The 17,549-nt window shown below is 36.3% G+C and overlaps 1 protein-coding gene across 11 annotated transcripts in view; it reads right to left on the minus strand.

The window, feature by feature from the left end:
* The window catches only part of Tsp26A (Tetraspanin 26A), a 130,532-nt gene that overhangs the window by 26,139 nt on the left and 86,844 nt on the right, over positions 1-17,549 (minus strand). For all 11 annotated transcript variants that reach the window (XR_011172940.1, XR_011172942.1, XR_011172943.1 and 8 more), the window contains one exon: positions 4,105-4,178. Coding sequence is in view for 7 of the 11 variants with exons in the window: in XM_069111733.1 (XP_068967834.1) it covers positions 4,105-4,178 (74 nt within the window). In the remaining 4 variants the exon portion in view is untranslated. The remainder of the gene's footprint in view (positions 1-4,104; positions 4,179-17,549) is intronic.

Below are 17,549 nucleotides of genomic sequence, written 5' to 3' on the forward strand. Positions count from 1 at the left end.
TACAATTTACATAGCGAAAGTTTATATAGAATTGTAATTATTGTAAATATTACAAACAACCGTGCTTATTAATACAAGAAATATGAAGTAGTAAATTTCGAGGCGAAATTGAACCGCAATCTGAGAGGTAATAATTATTGATAGTTTCGTAGATACCGATTTATTGATTGAACCACTGCACCATTGTTTTATCATTTTACGAATTCTCTTTATTCGAGAGCGCAGGAGACGCAGCTTAGCTTCGATTATCAATATTTCATGAATTATATCAATATTCTATGACTGAAATTGTTTTAAAGGCATTCGAGTTGGAAGGTTTTACCGTAAAATAAAAACACCTACACTGCTGCTCATAAATATGTGGAGACCTGGATTTGACTCTGTCAATGTAGGTCGAGTCGTAAAAATCGCCGGTATAGTTTCGAAAGTTATTAAAACTCTCGCTACTCTTGATATAAAATTTCCGAAAAATTTCCATGCTTTCCATATCGCGTGTAATTTTCCTATAGTGAACGACGTAATATTAGGAATCGACTTGCTACGAACCGAAACGGTCGAGTTGCTCTTCCACCATAACGAATAGTACCGATCTTACTGATAGTAGACAATCTAGATTAGATAGTAGCGATCCGATTAGGTCAATAATATTCATGAAATGGGCTAATCACGCACCGCATGATGCAAACCGACGTACACGAGTGTTTACTGTACTAACACGTATGCGTAAACAGATACGTCGAAATAATACACACACAGCAGATTGCGCATATTCTGCTTCAAATCAGAGATATCCTGTCCGTGGGAGAAACGTTTACAAACTAAACTCAAAAAACCGACATGAGGTGTAAGTGTCGACCGTGATATTTGTAGTAGTAGATGCTGGCTGTAGATTTTTTTCTAATTTAGATGCGTGGAAGAAAAATCGGAACTCCGGGTCGTCGGGATTCGAACCCGGGTTCCGAACGTTCGTAACCTAAGGCGCTAATCTAGCTAGTTAGTGTCGAGTGGTGGTATTTGCTGTTGAGTGTCGCCACAGACATGTCACGTTTTGGCATAGACGCGCTGGACGAAGACGTAGGAACTGAAGTACTTAGCCAGGAACCGATACCCTCCGCATACCATAGTTGCGACGAAGAAGGAGAGTTTAATGTTCACTGTTCTTCGTTCGAAGAACATGCTCCACCCGAGCATCGTGTTACTTGAATAATGGACGTTGTTCGTCTGGAGCGGTTGAATGAAGAGGAGAAACATTATGTGTTACATACCATATACGGAGATATAAACTACCCGGTGTTCGTTTATCATGTATAAAATCTCATGCAAAATTCCGACGGTAGATGATATTCCCGTCGATACGAGGCAGTAACGTTTCCTGCCGGTATATAAAGGTGAATTTACACTGTTTCTCTTTGAAGGAACGAGAGTGTCAGGTAGCGAGAGAACTTAAAGACCCACCTTCTCAGTCACCGTACGACATAAAGAAATGAAAAACAGTCCTTTTGAATATATCTGGCCTACCAAGTAGGATGATTGATTTTCGGATCACGTGTCCAGGAAGAAGAGACACTAAAACTCTGAAGGAAGTGGGTATAGTTGCACCTCCTACCTCTCTGTATAGCGCTGTCTAGAACTATATTGTCAGCAATAAAGATATATGAGCGTAGAGAAAGATTTGATACATCGAATGAAACAATATTAATCCTGGAAATAAAAAGAATTGATAGAATAACTGCACCTTCGCTATCAACAATATTTAATACAGGAGACGATGAAATATCTGTGGAGATTGCATGGGATGAGTATCCTATAGAATTATAGGATACTGAACGAAAAATAACAAATCGAAAGGCATCGACGACAAGGTCAATAAAATTTGAATTTAATAATAACTATCTGACTACAGGGTTTGGCACTGAAATGTTCGTAATGATAATATGCTGTTGCTGTTATAGTAGAAACCAAGGAAGTGCACTGTACACCTCTCGGGACTTTGTTATTACAAGAAAAGGAAGAACGCGAGGAGAGAAGTAAGGAATACGATGGCGAAAGGACGTAATGTAATAAGAGTGTGTAATAATAATAAGAGCGAGCAGAAGCAGAACCGAGAGGTTCTCAGAACTGTAAAGTTCCCAACGGAGAACAACTACCAATAGAGAACCCCATAATCCCCGCACCAGGTGCAAATTCCGAGCAGATCGGGTGGAGCGAAAAATCACATAAAAAGCAACAGTCTACAACGTAGTCCTGTTTATATTGCAAACTACTCATCGCGCTGGAAAGAACTCGTGCAGGAAAGCAACATATTCTCTCGTGCACGGTTAAAGTAAAGAACGCAGCAAAGAGAAAGTCGGGACGCATGATCGAATGTTTCCTCTGCGACCAGTACATCTTGGGGAAGCTATATTAATTTCCTAATCCCAACCTAGTCTAACCCAACCTCAAGCTAACCTCAGCGCCAGAAAAATGGCAGCAGAAGGACGCAGCCACAGGACAATGTATCGCGGAGGATACGCCACCTCTGCAGGGTCCGAATGTCAGCTATTACCTTCTTCCGCAACGGCCAACGAAGCCCAAACGACCACGAAACCGCAAGGGATGACGATGCCGAAGCAGAAGATTGAGATCCAGGCGCAGCCACAGATAAGATAAAGGGACTAATATGGAGGGGTTCAGCAGACCTAGCACCGCGTCCACAGGAACACAGACGGACAACGAAGAAATCCCTGTAATCGATCTCTACCTGAAAACGTTTGGAGTCTCAATCTCCATGGAGCCAGTTTTAGCGGTATTGCCATCACCAGACCGGGTGCTCAACCATACGATAACCTGACTCTGATCTTGACCGCTCTGCTACTCTGAGTGCATGCTGCGACAAGACGGGAGTAAACAGAAGGACTGCGCTAGGAGGAAAGAAGAAGGCCCATCCCAATTTGGCTCCTGGTCACCGCAACGAAGAATGATACCAGTGAAGTGATCCTGTGTCGTGTTGTATATTTCCGTGTTGTGACAGTGTATAATTCAGTGCCGTTCAATTATTGCCCGTACGGTCAACACATTACACTTCTCGGGACATAAATAAACCAGCGGAGAACGCTCCTCGTACGTATATCCACGTGTATGTGTGTGCAGTAACAATCGCCCGTCTTAAAAAGGAGGATTATGTTCCGAACAGTTTACAGTAAACATCAAATAACGAGTATTGTTCTACGGTTTACGAGTCTGTACATCAACCGCAAGTGTCTTTTTCCCATTCCGCTTTAATGTCTGTGACATCACTAGCCCGCGACTTTGCTCTCAGCTCTGTCCGTGAGCATCGACGCGAGACCTTGTTCGCCTGAAGGTCTACCAGACAGCACTGAGCGTATATGGGTGAATAAACGTTTGCTAGTTTAAGATAGTTCCCTGTGTGTATGGCGCGAAAATTATGTACCAAACTGCCGACGAGGATGGTACCAGGATCTAGCTACAGGAGCTAGGAGAGTGTTATATCCTGTCTCTATATTTTAGCGACTGTCACGTGGCGATAGCCTCCGATCTTGCATGAGATGATCGCAATTAAATTCTGAGTGTGTATGTTGGAGTAGCGATAAGGATAAACAACCATAGTGAGTCTCGGTTTTAGTTATCTCTCTCTCCCTTCTTGTTTCGCCTTCGCCGTCACACGAGACGCACGAGCGACGACGCGACGTCTGTCTGCGTCTAGATAGTACCCTAGAGTTGCTACTTTTTACAAATAGACAGTGTATTACAGTGTAACTTACAGTATCGAAACATCCCTCTTTCTTCTTTGTATTCCTCTACTTACCTTTTTTAAGTAATTTAGAAGTTACGGGACCACCTGTAAAGGACCGATAAAGGTTGGACCCACGACAAAAATGAAGATAAAGACCGGATGTTTGTCGTTCGGGTATTGGGTTGTCGTGTGTCGCGCGCGAGCTACCGTGAATGCTCGCATCCGTATGTTACAATTACATTCTGTCAAAGGTAAGCAAGTGTCCACATACGTTTGAGCGGTAATATACACACGAGAAGCTATGTATCTTCGTGTGCTTACAGATAATTAAAGCAATCCACAAATGCTTCATTAGATGTTCAAATACATACCGTAGCTAGGAGGCACGTATTTTCCCTGAGTGCGCCAACGCATCCCGTAAATCCAATGATAAATGTCACTGTACCTATAACAGAGGAACAATTATTTGAGTTAAGTCTGAATATTTTATCATCTGCTCTATTTTATCAGTTTCGCTGATACTACGTTTATGCTAAGTTTACGTTTTCAATTTATCTATTGTTACGCTCTATCTTTATTTGTGTACATAAGACTGATCATTATCTTATCTTTTATTCAAGGAATCTTTCTGTGCTTATCCTCCTAGGATCGTTTTGTTTCGCAATAAATCATATTTAGAACACAATGTCTAAAGTTGGATGTACAGAGCGTTTCACACAATTGAACTCAGCCGTAGCTTTAAGATAATAGAAAGCAGAAAAATTGTCATTAAAAGGCTAAAGGTAGTTTTAAATGGTACAGAGTTACCAATTTCATTTGCAAGAGAACTTCCCATTTCTCTCGTGTTCACTATGTTGTTTAGCAACTGATAACACTGATAACAATCGCGAGGCGGCGGGAGGGGAGTCCTGAACATACATGTTCGATTCCGATTGCAAATGGACTAGCTGAATGATTATACAGAAATCCATTTAATTTCCAATATGGAACATTTTACACAGAAACGATTAAAACCTCTCCCCTCTTGAATTTTTTGATTTAAATCAATTAAGGATTCATGAACCGACTATTTATTGAATTGCTATCCAATAAAAATACTTAATTACTTTCTTGCAACAAATAATAAAGGAAGATAATCGGATTTTTTTAGCACAAAATGCCAGTATTTTTCTTAGGAAAAACTTTCCACTAATGAAATATACAGGGTGGTTGGTAACTGGTGGTACAAGCGGAAAGGGGGCGATTCTACGCGAAAAAAGAAGTCAAAAATATAGAATACAAATTTTTTTTTTTATTTTTTCCATCGAGACAACGATCTACAGTGAGATCCGTTATAACGAGACGCGATAAAGTGCACGCGTACCGAGCGAAAATTCAAAATCGATTTTCTCGAAAACAAAGCCTCAAACGAAAAATTTTTATTCTATATTTTCGACTTCTTTTTTCGCGTAGAATCCACCCCCTTTCCGCTTGTACCACCAGTTACCAACCACCCTGTATATTAGGTGGTCCGAAAAATTCCTTTCGTTTTATAAGAAAATAATAGATGCACAAGTTTTATATTATTTTGTCGAATTACGTATGATCCATTTTGCTGTATCAAAATAAAGATCACGTTCGACAGATTAGGTTTCATGTTTGTATAAAGATGCGTCGTTGTAAAAGACGGGTCTGTAAAAGAAAGACACTTCTCGGACAATCTAATACATACGTTTGTATACATTGTAATATACATTGAAACATAATTATATAGATCTATTTACTTTAATTAATATCATTTGAATTATACTGATTTATATAGAGAACATTTAGATACAATTAAAGGTCGGTAATTCTAGTGTTAATAAAGGGCACATGTTAACGGTTCTGGCCTCCTCAAGATCAGCCACAAACATAAATAAGCTTGATATAGTCTTTTGTAACTTTCCAAATTTTTCTATCATCTTTAAATTTGATATAATAACAATATCCATATCTGCTATTATTCGTTTCATGTCACTAGTCTTCGTAGTATAATTCTCCAGTACGAACTGTTTTGCATGTGAATAAACTTCTGTGACGCTCATAAAGCCACCTTTTAATTATTACGTCTCTTGTGATGTCATGTGATTAGACACGAGTTAGCAGCAGCAATCGCGTAACTACAATCGATGAATAGTGAATAGTGAATCTTGTCTGTGGAAAATATGCAGAGTGTCACAACAATAAACAATTTAAAGATCTAGAAATATCTTTTGTAATAATGTTCCAAGAAAATAGTAGCACAACAACTAAGCAGATAGTTTGCTATAAAAACGTGATATTAGGAGATAGTTCACATTATTTCATCAACAAAGTCAAAACTAAATCAGAATCTGTGGGGAGCGAGAGGAGACGATGAGGTACGTGCTGGAAGAGCGTGAGAAGACAAAACCGGAAAAGGACATAAAAATGGTATTAGATGCGATGGAACAGGGAATAGAAATACCGTGGAGTATAGAGAATGAGAGAGAGAGAGAGAGAGAAAGACAACGAAGAGTTAAAGGCAATGGTAAAAAAGAGAAACTAAAGAGAGACAGAAAGCAACATTGAATATTGAAGAGGAACCGAGTAGAAGGAAGAACAATACGACGAAGAGAGAGATAGAGACAGAGAGAATGAGAGCAAAGGAAGGAATGAAGGAGAATGATAGGTGTTATCAGTGCTACGTGATATATAAATGTAGAAATCTTAGATTGGAGTGTAGGCAGAGTGTACAGAGTGTGAATGAAAGTGTAGGTGGAGAAGAATGAACGGAGAGAGCGAGAGTATGGCAAGTAAGCGTAGGATATAAGCGAAAGATGTAAAAACCAGAAGACTGTCCTAAGCCAATAGGCGAGGACTGTGTATAATAAATAATCTATGCATCTATTTATGCATATAATAAAGAAGGGTTGTATTTGTACATCGAATAAAAAAAAGAAAAAACAGAACAATCATCCAGAGACAACTCATAAATTATGGAGGCCAAAAAACTAATTATTGGAATTTTTGTCTGTCTGTACTCGCGTCACGTAAAAACTACTGAACGAACTTTGATGGAGTTTTCTCTACCCGGGAAGGAAAATAGGATACGTTTCATTTTGATCCATTTTCTAGAAGCTGAGAAATAGCCTGGCATCTAAATTATATGCGCTCGCATGTTTCGTAGAGGTGAAGGAGGAACGATAGTTATTGTTAACGCCGTGCTTGTTCTGAAATCTTTTTGTGATTTAATACTTTTTATTGCGAAGAATAATTTAACTGTTAATATAAAAAATATGTGAGTATTTCATTTATAAAAATTCATTCGCTTAAAGATTGTTCCTTATATTTAAGAATCCACGCGAACGAAGTTTGCGGGCGAAACCTAGCGAATAGTAAGTCATAAACTAAATCATAAGCAAATAACGTGTTATTATCGATCGTAGAAAATAAAGATATAAAAGATATAAAATAGCGAACAGTCTAAAGTCAATTTCTTCTTTACACTTTATCGACGTACAGGTCTATCGTCGAGAAACGTCTTGTTCATTGATCAATCCTAGATATTTTTGTTTACTGCTTGTGCTACATTTAATGTCTAACCAGGGACAATGACCGAAGCTGGCACTCCTTCACTTGCTAGAAATTCACTGACTGTCCGGAATGCTACGAATTTACCAAGCCATTCAATAATTATCAACTGCTCCTGGTCTGTAATACTAATTGCTACGTTCTAACTTTACTCGTGGTATCAAGGAGCTCGGTAAGTACGTGGGCCACAACCGTCGGATGTGGATGTTGAGATACCGTTAATTGCTGGAAATTCCGTATTGTAAACTGTCTCTCGACTAGCAGCTTCACTCTCCAAGTGGAATTATGCAACAAATTCATGTTCCTGGAGAGAATCCTTCATATGTCATACTACGTAACTAGGAAACCTAAATAAAATTTGTAATTAAAAATGTAAAATTAAATAGGAACTTTAATTATTACACGTGTAATCGATTTATTTTCTATTTCGTAGTTAAACTGTAAAATATGTCTTGCCTGGTTATTTTTTAAATATTTAAAGTGTCGCGTTTAAATCGATCCTGCCACTATCTCTTAAACTATTTATGATACTAGAAAATATTTCGAAAGAAACTTAAATGGCTTTGGAGAAGACATAATTTGATGTCGGTAACTTTTAGCTAAGGATGTCAATAGTTTTTAGGATGTCAATAGCTTTTAGGATGTCAATAAGCTTTAGTAATAAACAGATAGAAAGATAAAAAGAAAATAGAAACGTAGAGCACATAAGAAGGTCAATTTTCTCCTTTTTTTAAATAGAACTTGTAATACATTTTACGATATATTACTTGATCCATATTGGCATTCTCTATGGAACTTGATAAACTATTTAAATCGAGAACCCATTAATTGATTAAATATTTTAACTTGTCTTTTGAAAACCTATCGTATGAAAGACAAAGGAAGACGTGAAGCACTATTTTTGTATTTGTTTTTCCGACGACAAAGTTAAATACAGTGGTTCATGAAAGACTCAAATCTTAACTTAAGACTTAAATCTTCTTTGAAGACATTGCATAAAAAAAGATCTGTTACAATTAAATTTCAATGTGATAACATAAAACCTATTCTTACTGATTTGCTATTTCATTCATGGAGATATACAGGGTGGTTGGTAACTGGTGGTACAAGCGGAAAGGGGGTGATTCTACGCGAAAAAGGAAGTCGAAAATATAGAATAAAAATTTTTCGTTTGAGGCTTTGTTTTCGAGAAAATCGACTTTGAATTTTCGCTCGGTACGCGTGCACTTTATCGCGTCTCGTTATAACGGATCTCACTGTAGATTTTTAAAAAAATTAAAAAAAAATAAAGAAAGATTTATTCTATATTTTCGACTTCTTTTTTCGCGTAGAATCCACCCCCTTTCCGCTTGTACCACCAGTTACCAACCACCCTGTATATAGAAATTACAAGGCATTCATGAAAAATGACTAGTCATAAAGATAGTCTCACTGAATATCGTGGCTAGTACAAAATGAACAACTGTATGTTCAAATATACTTTGGTGACTTTTGCAAAGTGTATGCTTCCAATAAATATCTTGTAACTTCTATGTACATTTTTAGATCCGTTTCAAATTTTATTAATACAGTCACGATAGCTATGTCTCGTTACAGTGCTAATGAAATATCAAAATGTTTTTTATAATAAACACATGAAAAGTTTGTAGAAGAGTTCGAGACTTCCGTGAGCCACCATATGACTATTTATCGAATAATTATTCAATAATTGTTACCAAACATTCTAATTGCTAGCATATACTATTCCAATTACCAAAAATTTCTACTAGTGTGGCTAGTAAGTATTTCAATCTAGGTTCATCTTTCGCTGGTGGAGGAGGAGAGGAGGTGGGCACACATAGCAACGTTGCAAAATTTCCCTCAGGTCTGACTGTTCGACCAGCAAATCGAATTTTGTAACATGTGTTCTTGAAAATGGGAAACATGAGTTTGTGAAAACTTTAATTAAATTGTCCTGGTTTCTTTTGCTGGGACAAACAGCAGATGGAAATTTTATGCAAGCACATTATTGTGAAAAACAAATGAAATAAATTACACAAATATAATATCCACGATCCTGTGATGCCTAAAAAATAATCAAAAAGTACAACAAGATATGAATTAAGGACTGTTATATTAGTCAATGAGTTATTTTCAAAAATCAGGGAGGAAAATTTCTCTCTAGCAACTTAAGTTAGATTTGTAAAGGATAAATACGAAGACAACTCAAATAGCGATCTGCTAAAATCGTCGATAAGAAAAAACGATGGAAGGATATTTTATAGACGCAAAGATATTTGAAAGTTAAAATTATTACTTGCTATATTTTAGCTTTGTTGCCTTTAAATGCAACCGAGCACTTTTATACAGTATTGCACAATATATGCATATTGTACATATATTTTGTATAATATACATATCCAATATACAGCTAAAACATCACGTTTGACGTAGAAAGATCTTTGCCTTCTGTTTTATTGTGAATTATTGTTAAGCCTGTCCTTTCAATGTGTTTCAAGTTACGAAGGCAAAGCAAGAACCACATTGGAGGAACTGTTTACTCTTGTGTTTGCAAAACAACTTTGACGCTATAGTGAAAAGATATTCATTCTAGTTTTATCTCAAAAATGCAATAACCTAATGCGATTAGAGAGGAACCACATAAATCCAAGTGTTATAAATAATTCTGTGGACCGAACGAGAGACAATAGAGAAGCGTGATTCAATCAGACTGTAAAAAGTGTCTTTAGCTTCCTACGTAAAGAAGAAAGTTTGCCTGAAACAAATTACCTCCTTTCTTCAGAGCCTTGCAAATCACAGGCAGCAACGCCTCGAAAAGGGTGCGACACTCTATCAAACTTTAATATTTTTTGTAAACGATCGACTCCACCCACGCAAGTTAGTCATCTATCAGAATCAATAGCAGTCAACAGTCTCGTACAATGCAAACTAAAGTAATAAGTTTGAAGCAATCGCGCGGTTTAAATACCGACTTTTCCACAATGAAGAATATTAATAGTCGTGCAATGTACAATGCTCCATTATTTCACATAAAAATGCACCTCAACGTTATAAATTTGCGGTTGGCTGCGGTTGACAGCCACAATGACAGGCATTTTTTTGTACAATATTAAATCTCCTTTGAAGACATTGCATAAAAAAGCTTTGTTACAACTGAACTTTAATGTGATAAAATAAAACCTATTCTTACTGATCTGCTATTTCATTCATGGAGATATACGTATGTGTAATTTAGAAGTGCTAGAGTAAGAGAAATATATGAGATGTAAGGGCATTATAAGAGATGTAAACCGAAAGTCGTCCAAAGCCGAAAGGCACAGACTAAGAATAAATAAATAAAATAATAAAATATGTATGTGTAATTTATACAATCGGGGACAGAGGTATAATAAGTGAAGCAGTAAAATGTATGTCGTAAATGGTACGACGTTTTCGTTCCATGCGGCTTGTTTACACAAAAATATAAATATTAATTTCAATTATTCATTAAGTGCTATATGTACACATAAGGATATAAGGATTACAAGGATAAAAAGAATAATAATAAATATGGAGCAGAGGCATGGGGCTGGAACATGGAAGAAAGACTGGATAGAATATAAAGAAGATATGTGAAATGGATCTTGGGTTTAGATATGACAACATCAAATTATACATTGATAGAAGAATGCAGGCTAATAGAAATCAAAGAAAAAGCATTAAAAAGAGCAGCGAGGTACGAAGAGAAAGCCTTAGAATCAAGAAAGAAACTAGTAAAGGAGTGTAGAAAGGAATAAGAGAGAGACTGAGGAAATGGCCAGGAAGGGAAAGGAGCAAGAAAGAGAAAGAAGGGACTAGAAGAGGTGAGAAATGGAGGGACACAGATAGAAGCAAGAGAAGAGCAAGAAAGGATGACAGCAGACCAAATTATAGAAGAAAGAAGAAAGAGAGAAGCAGAAGAGAGCAAGAAAGCAAATATAAGATACATTACAGAAAAATCGCCAAAGAAGAATTACCAAAGTACTTAGAAGGGAGGATGAAGCGGAAGGACAGAAGAATATTAGCAAGATTCAGATGTGGAAACGAGACCAAAGCAAGGGAATACTGGAAAGAAAAGGGAGAAAAAAGATGCAGACTGTGTAAAAGGAAAGAAGAAGACCTGAGACATGTAATAGAAGAATGTGAAATAACGGGAGGACCAAAGGACATAGAAAAAACACCAAATGAGACTGGAGAAGGACTAACAGAACTAAAAGCAATAATAGAGAAGAGAAGGGCAATACAAGACGGGGAGGAACGACAAGAAGGATGCACAGCAAGGAGGCAAAAGTCCAAAGTTGCGATAGTTTTTAGTTTTTAGTTTTTAGAGATAAATTAATTAAGGGAGTGTAATATAATAGAGCGGATAAGAGGGGAGGTAGATATATAAGAAGCGAAATAGATAAAAGAGATGTAAAACCGAAAGTTCGTCCAAAACCGAAAGGCACGGACTAAGCAATAATAATAATAATAAATAATAGTAAAATGTATGTCGTAAAAGGTACGACGTTTTTATTCGATGCGGCTTGTTTACACAAAAATATAAGTACTAATTCCGATTATTCATTAATTGCTATATGTATACATAAGGATATAAGGATTACAAGGATAATAAAAATAATAGTAAATAAAACTTAGGTACACAAATGTGCTGGAAACTCAAACTTCATTATACATATGTGATACATACACATATGCGATCAAACCTCATTGATGACTGTATATGCGGATTACGTTGTATAAAATATGTATAAAATAATGCCATTTCGGATCGATATATAAATATTTTCAATTGGAGGTATTATCACAATTTTAATTCAAGGGAGTGAGAACGGCCGAAGTATAAATAATATAAACTAACAAATATTTTGTTTATTATGTTAAGCATCTGAAACTTTTGCAATTACTACCTTTTTCACAACACAGAATCAAATATCGCTTGTTCCTTATTTAAGGATTTTCTACTTTATAAATTAGAAGTATGTAATTCCCGTACTGTATCGATAAAAGATAAAAAGGACTACAACTGCAGCTAATAAAATTACTTCTCAGACATCAAGAAAGGAAAATATCGTTTCCGTTGGCAGCAAAAGCTGTTCAGAGGAAGCGATAATAAGAAATACGAAATAAATTCCTCTAAATATGAAGGAAGATGCCAAGATACATCTCTTTTTCAAAGATAAATATCTCAGACATAATTGCTTGGATGAGTTGCTTTCACCATCGGCAAGAGGAATGGAATGAGGTTGAAAGAAACGATTATCCGCAAATCGTACTTGCTTTTCCAACATCCACCGTGATCCTCGTCGTTCGATTTTTGCTCCTTTAGAAGCAGTGGTCCAGATCACGTGCATATTAGATTTAGCCTTGCACGATTTCAAGAACCTGTAGTTCGTCTCTGTCGGGATGTTTGGCTTGTAGGACATCCGCTGATTCTCGCCATTACGTTTAACTACACCGTGGTTAACCGCTCAAGAGTGACTCGCTACCTTCTACCTTCTACTCGTTGGAATCTCTCTGTATATCTCTAGTAATCCGATTTAGAGTGTTTCACAGAGTCTCTCGAATATCAGAACATCAACTTGTCAACGATGCTAGTCTACAATTTTATCCTGTGTACCCAACATGCTGCAATAGTAGGAAAAATGCTGCAGCAATAAGAAAAATACCTCAATATCGTTCCACGTATTGTTTATGTATGTAATTAACTGTTATTTCTACATTTATTGTAGCAAGTGTCCGTGAATAATAAACAGGTACGAATAGTCGAACGTCTCTAAGGATGTATCAAGAAAAATGTTAGTCTATTTTTATTTCTACTGTATATGCTATGGACCCTAGTTCTCAAGTTAGAGATAATTCAAGACTGTCTGTGGCATAATTCCATCTTACACGTTAATAGAAAATTGTCGTTGATGCCTCGACTGCAAACTTGCGTGTAGATTATGTTCTAACCCAACGTGTTCGTTAGTATAATTTATTTTTCCACTTTCAGTGAATACTGCTTCGTCAATGAACAAAATGGAAGATAATATCCTGGACTTCGTATCAGGTTCGTCTACGCTATCGATCCTAGTGACTGCTGGTTCGTTTACGAAGCTTCAACTTCAATCTCTTGTGGCTCCTTGACCTCGTATCAGGTTCGTCCGCACGTGACTTCGTCCTAGAGCCTTCGTGATTTCGCGTCAGATTCGTCCTTGGAAACAATAATCCTAGCGAATCCCTAATTTCGTATCACGTTCGTCCATTCACTTGTTAACACATTTGCAATTATGTCGCATAAAACAACCCACGCCAGCCTCTCACGCTGTTCGCAGAGTGGATGAATACCTGCAACCTACAATTCTCAGTCTTCTCTTTAACGCGATTCTTCTTTACTTATTATCTGATATTTTTATTTCCTGACATTTTGCAGTAACGCTTCTTTTGCAAACTTTCCTTTATGATACAATATGTTATAGTATGTTATATATGTCGCAGATGTAGGGACATCGGGCCTTTCTTTTGGAAATTTGAGGACATCCCAATACTTTGGTCTAAACTATTCATTATAGCTGTACTTAAATAATTGAACATAGAAGTAGTTGTTGCGATACGATCTGATTATGTTTGCCCAAGGTTTGTGACAGTGGGCTTGGGCTCGAGGTGACACAACTGGTCGCCGAACGTAGCCACGGTCACGGGATGAACGTTTTTATTTAACAGTAGAAGTACCAATATCGAGGGACACACGCTGTATTAACAAACAAGCCCCGGGGCAGGAGCTGTGACGGCTCTACGCGGGTCTGCCTAGTAACGGTGCCTGGAATTTTGTTGATAACCCCGGTCAATACGCAATTGACAAATGTGATCGTGTCAGTTCTTTATTCTTGTGATCACCTTGGAGAGTTTACACACAACGTCTTGTCTGTCAGTCAGAAAGATACCGTGCGTCACAGCTAACGTCACTTTGAGTTTCAAAACATATTCAATCGTACAAAGAGTTATCCCGTTGACCGTGAATTCGTTTGAACTAAGAACATTGTCTTTACGTTAAGAGTGTCTAACAATCACGTTAAATTGTTAAACCCTGTTAAATCAACATTTGTACACATAATTGAAAATATAAACCTCATTGAACAACTACGATGGCTTGTCCTAATGAAGATACGCAACGCGCCCCTAGAACTAGCGCCGACCCGACAAACCCGACATATACTTATACAGGGTGGTTGGTAACTGGTGGTACAAGCGGAAAGGGGGTGATTCTACGCGAAAAAAGAAGTCGAAAATATAGAATAAAAATTTAAAAACAATGTTTTTTTCTTTTTTTTTTTAATTTTTCCATCGAGACAACGATCTACAGTAAGATCCGTTATAACGAGACGTGGTAAAGTGGACGCGTACCGAGCGAAAATTCAAAGTCGATTTTCTGGAAAACAAAGCCTCAAACGAAAAATGTTTATTCTATATTTTCGACTTCTTTTTTCGCGTAGAATCACCCCCTTTCCGCTTGCACCACCAGTTACCAACCACCCTGAATAATATGTTATAAACCATTTACTAATTTCATACAAAATAGGACACTTGGCCCAGACTATCCAAAAGAACGACTAATAATAAAAAATTAAAATTATTTATTCATGTAAAATACTCGGAAGAAGAGTAAATTATTCGCAAGAATTATAACGACGCAATAATATAATTAATATAAAATAATAAGTTAACAGTTATACCGAGTGTCCGAAAGGCTTATACTATAAGAAATTGGAGGCAAGTAGATGCTTGGTTGCTAAATGCTAAAAGCCATTTTTCACAAAACCACCTTTTGTCGAGATACGTTTCTTTGAATTGACAATTGACTAAAATATGTCTATGATTAATTAATTGATGCTTAATGCTACACATCATGACTTATTTAAATTTCTTCATCCGCCTTTTTTAACACGATATCTTCATATTTTTTTTTTTAAATAACGTTTATTTAAACCAAGATACATTTTAATACATTTGGGTATTCACAATAAACTATGAATTTTGATAAGATGTGTTAGGCAAAAGTACCGATACGCGACGGTACGACGTAGCCATACTATGTTATGTGTCGGCGTTTTACATTTTTTGTGTTTTAATCTATTCTTTGGATTTAAGCCGCTGAGGAGCGGAGCTTTTATGTGATTTTGTTTTTGGTTGTTTTTTCTGTCCTGAAAACTTGGTCGCAAAACAGAACGCTTCCGTAGTCTACTACGATATCTTCATATCTTCTCCTAAAATTGACATTAGATCTATATGCAAATGTTTGTTCTTATGGTTCTACATCTAAGTTCTTCAATTTGTTCTGCTATGCTAATTAATACTAATTAATACTTTTGTACACTACCCCAGGAAATCTTTTTGATCTGCCAAATTATTTATTACCTTTTTCGTATATGCGAGTATCTGTGGCTTTACGTACGCGCATACGCGTGTATGAGCTTTTATGTGCTAACGGCGGTACGAAGGCATGGTAATGCAGCACGTGCAATGGTTTCAGATCGACGACACAAATGAGGTTTATTGAACTGGCGACGTGAGGTTTGTCAGAAATGAACTGCGGAGTTGCTTTCGTGAAATAATCTTTTGACCGAAAATTTCTTGATAATCGGCGCTAAATGTGTATTACTATGAATTGCGCGAATTACTTACAATTTTTCCAATTAAAAATTATACGAATTATTGTTCTATATCAACAACGAATACCAATGTAATATCGATACGATGATTGTCCATCTCACAATCACAACAAATCTGTTGCATTCTTTCCATTATTTCCGATCCGATTGTAATTTTTTAAAGTTACAAAAATATCTCAAGTTTGTACTAAATGTGGAAAAATTGTTATTGGTTTGAATGATTTCCGTTTTTAATTTCATATTGAATATTCTCTTGAAATATTACAAACGCGTTTCGTTTACTAAAATAAGAGCCAAATTGAAATACTATAAAAATTCGACAATCGTAGTAAGATCAAATGATATGTTTGCTGACGGATGGATAAGCTGTGATGCAAGTTTCATGACCTCACTTATTGCCATTAGATTACTTTTTGGCGAGCTTTGAAATTTACTGTTTCGAGTCCACGAAGTTGGCACCTCAAGCGTGAATTTTTACAAAAAAAAAAAAAGCAAAAGAAAAAGCGAATGGTATAGATGTGTCCACGATTTGGTTGTCTACATTTGTCCAACTAAAATTTTCCACTCTTCAAAAAAAAAGCTATCACCAAATAAAAACGTAAAAAGTTTGACATCAGCGCTGCATGAAATTTTTCATTGATTTTCCAGTAGGATATGATTGTCCACGATTTGTTCATGTTTGTCCACTCAACATTTTCAATTGACTAAACTACAAAAAAAAAAGGATAGCACCAAATGGAAATGTCTAACGATAACTTTTTTTTTTAGAGCTGGACAAACAAAAATTCTGGTTGGACAAATGTGCACGAGCACTGTTTATAAAAATTCGCATTTGGAGGTGCAAATTTCACGAACTTTATTGTTTCTAATAAAATTCCTACAACGCCAGATGGTACACGAAAGGACGAACATAGAATTCACGTTGCATAATGTACTTCGAAATATCAAATAAACGATTTAATCGGTTTATGGTGTATGATATAATGGAATGTATTCAGAGTATTTCAGAAAAAGTTGTTATTTTTTCTATAATAATTAAAGTTGAACTTAAACCGGACTTTCACGTATTTTTGAAAAATTTGAAAATGTAAAATTACACACAATGTATATAGTACACGAAAATATATAAAATATTGAAAGAAAAATATTTCTTATAATATTTAATAGATGAAAGAAATTGTTATTTCCATTCCGTTTCCCTATTTGTAGAAATCTGTAGCCTAATAATAACGAAATAAACTTATAATTATCTCAGTATTGTTCGACTAATGTAAAATATAACTTTTTACACGTACACGATCAACTACTTAACTTCTACGATGAGTCGTTTGCTTTTGTTCAAGTCAGATAGATGCAGTTACAATATAAAATAATTTTCGCCAGACTATTTCAATATAAAACAGTTTTTACACTTTACATTTTACAAATTTATCAATTTGACCAATGCCTCTTTTTTTTTGCAACAAGATCATTTTTTAAAAGTTTTTTATCGACCGCAGGAAAACGCAACAGATGAGGACTTTCGTTGGAAACTTTACGATACTTTCTCAAAGAAAATGAGCTACTTTTGAGTC

The sequence above is a fragment of the Bombus flavifrons genome, chromosome 4 (genome assembly GCF_040668555.2).
Source record: "Bombus flavifrons isolate JBK064 chromosome 4, iyBomFlav1_principal, whole genome shotgun sequence".
NCBI lineage: Eukaryota > Metazoa > Arthropoda > Insecta > Hymenoptera > Apidae > Bombus > Bombus flavifrons.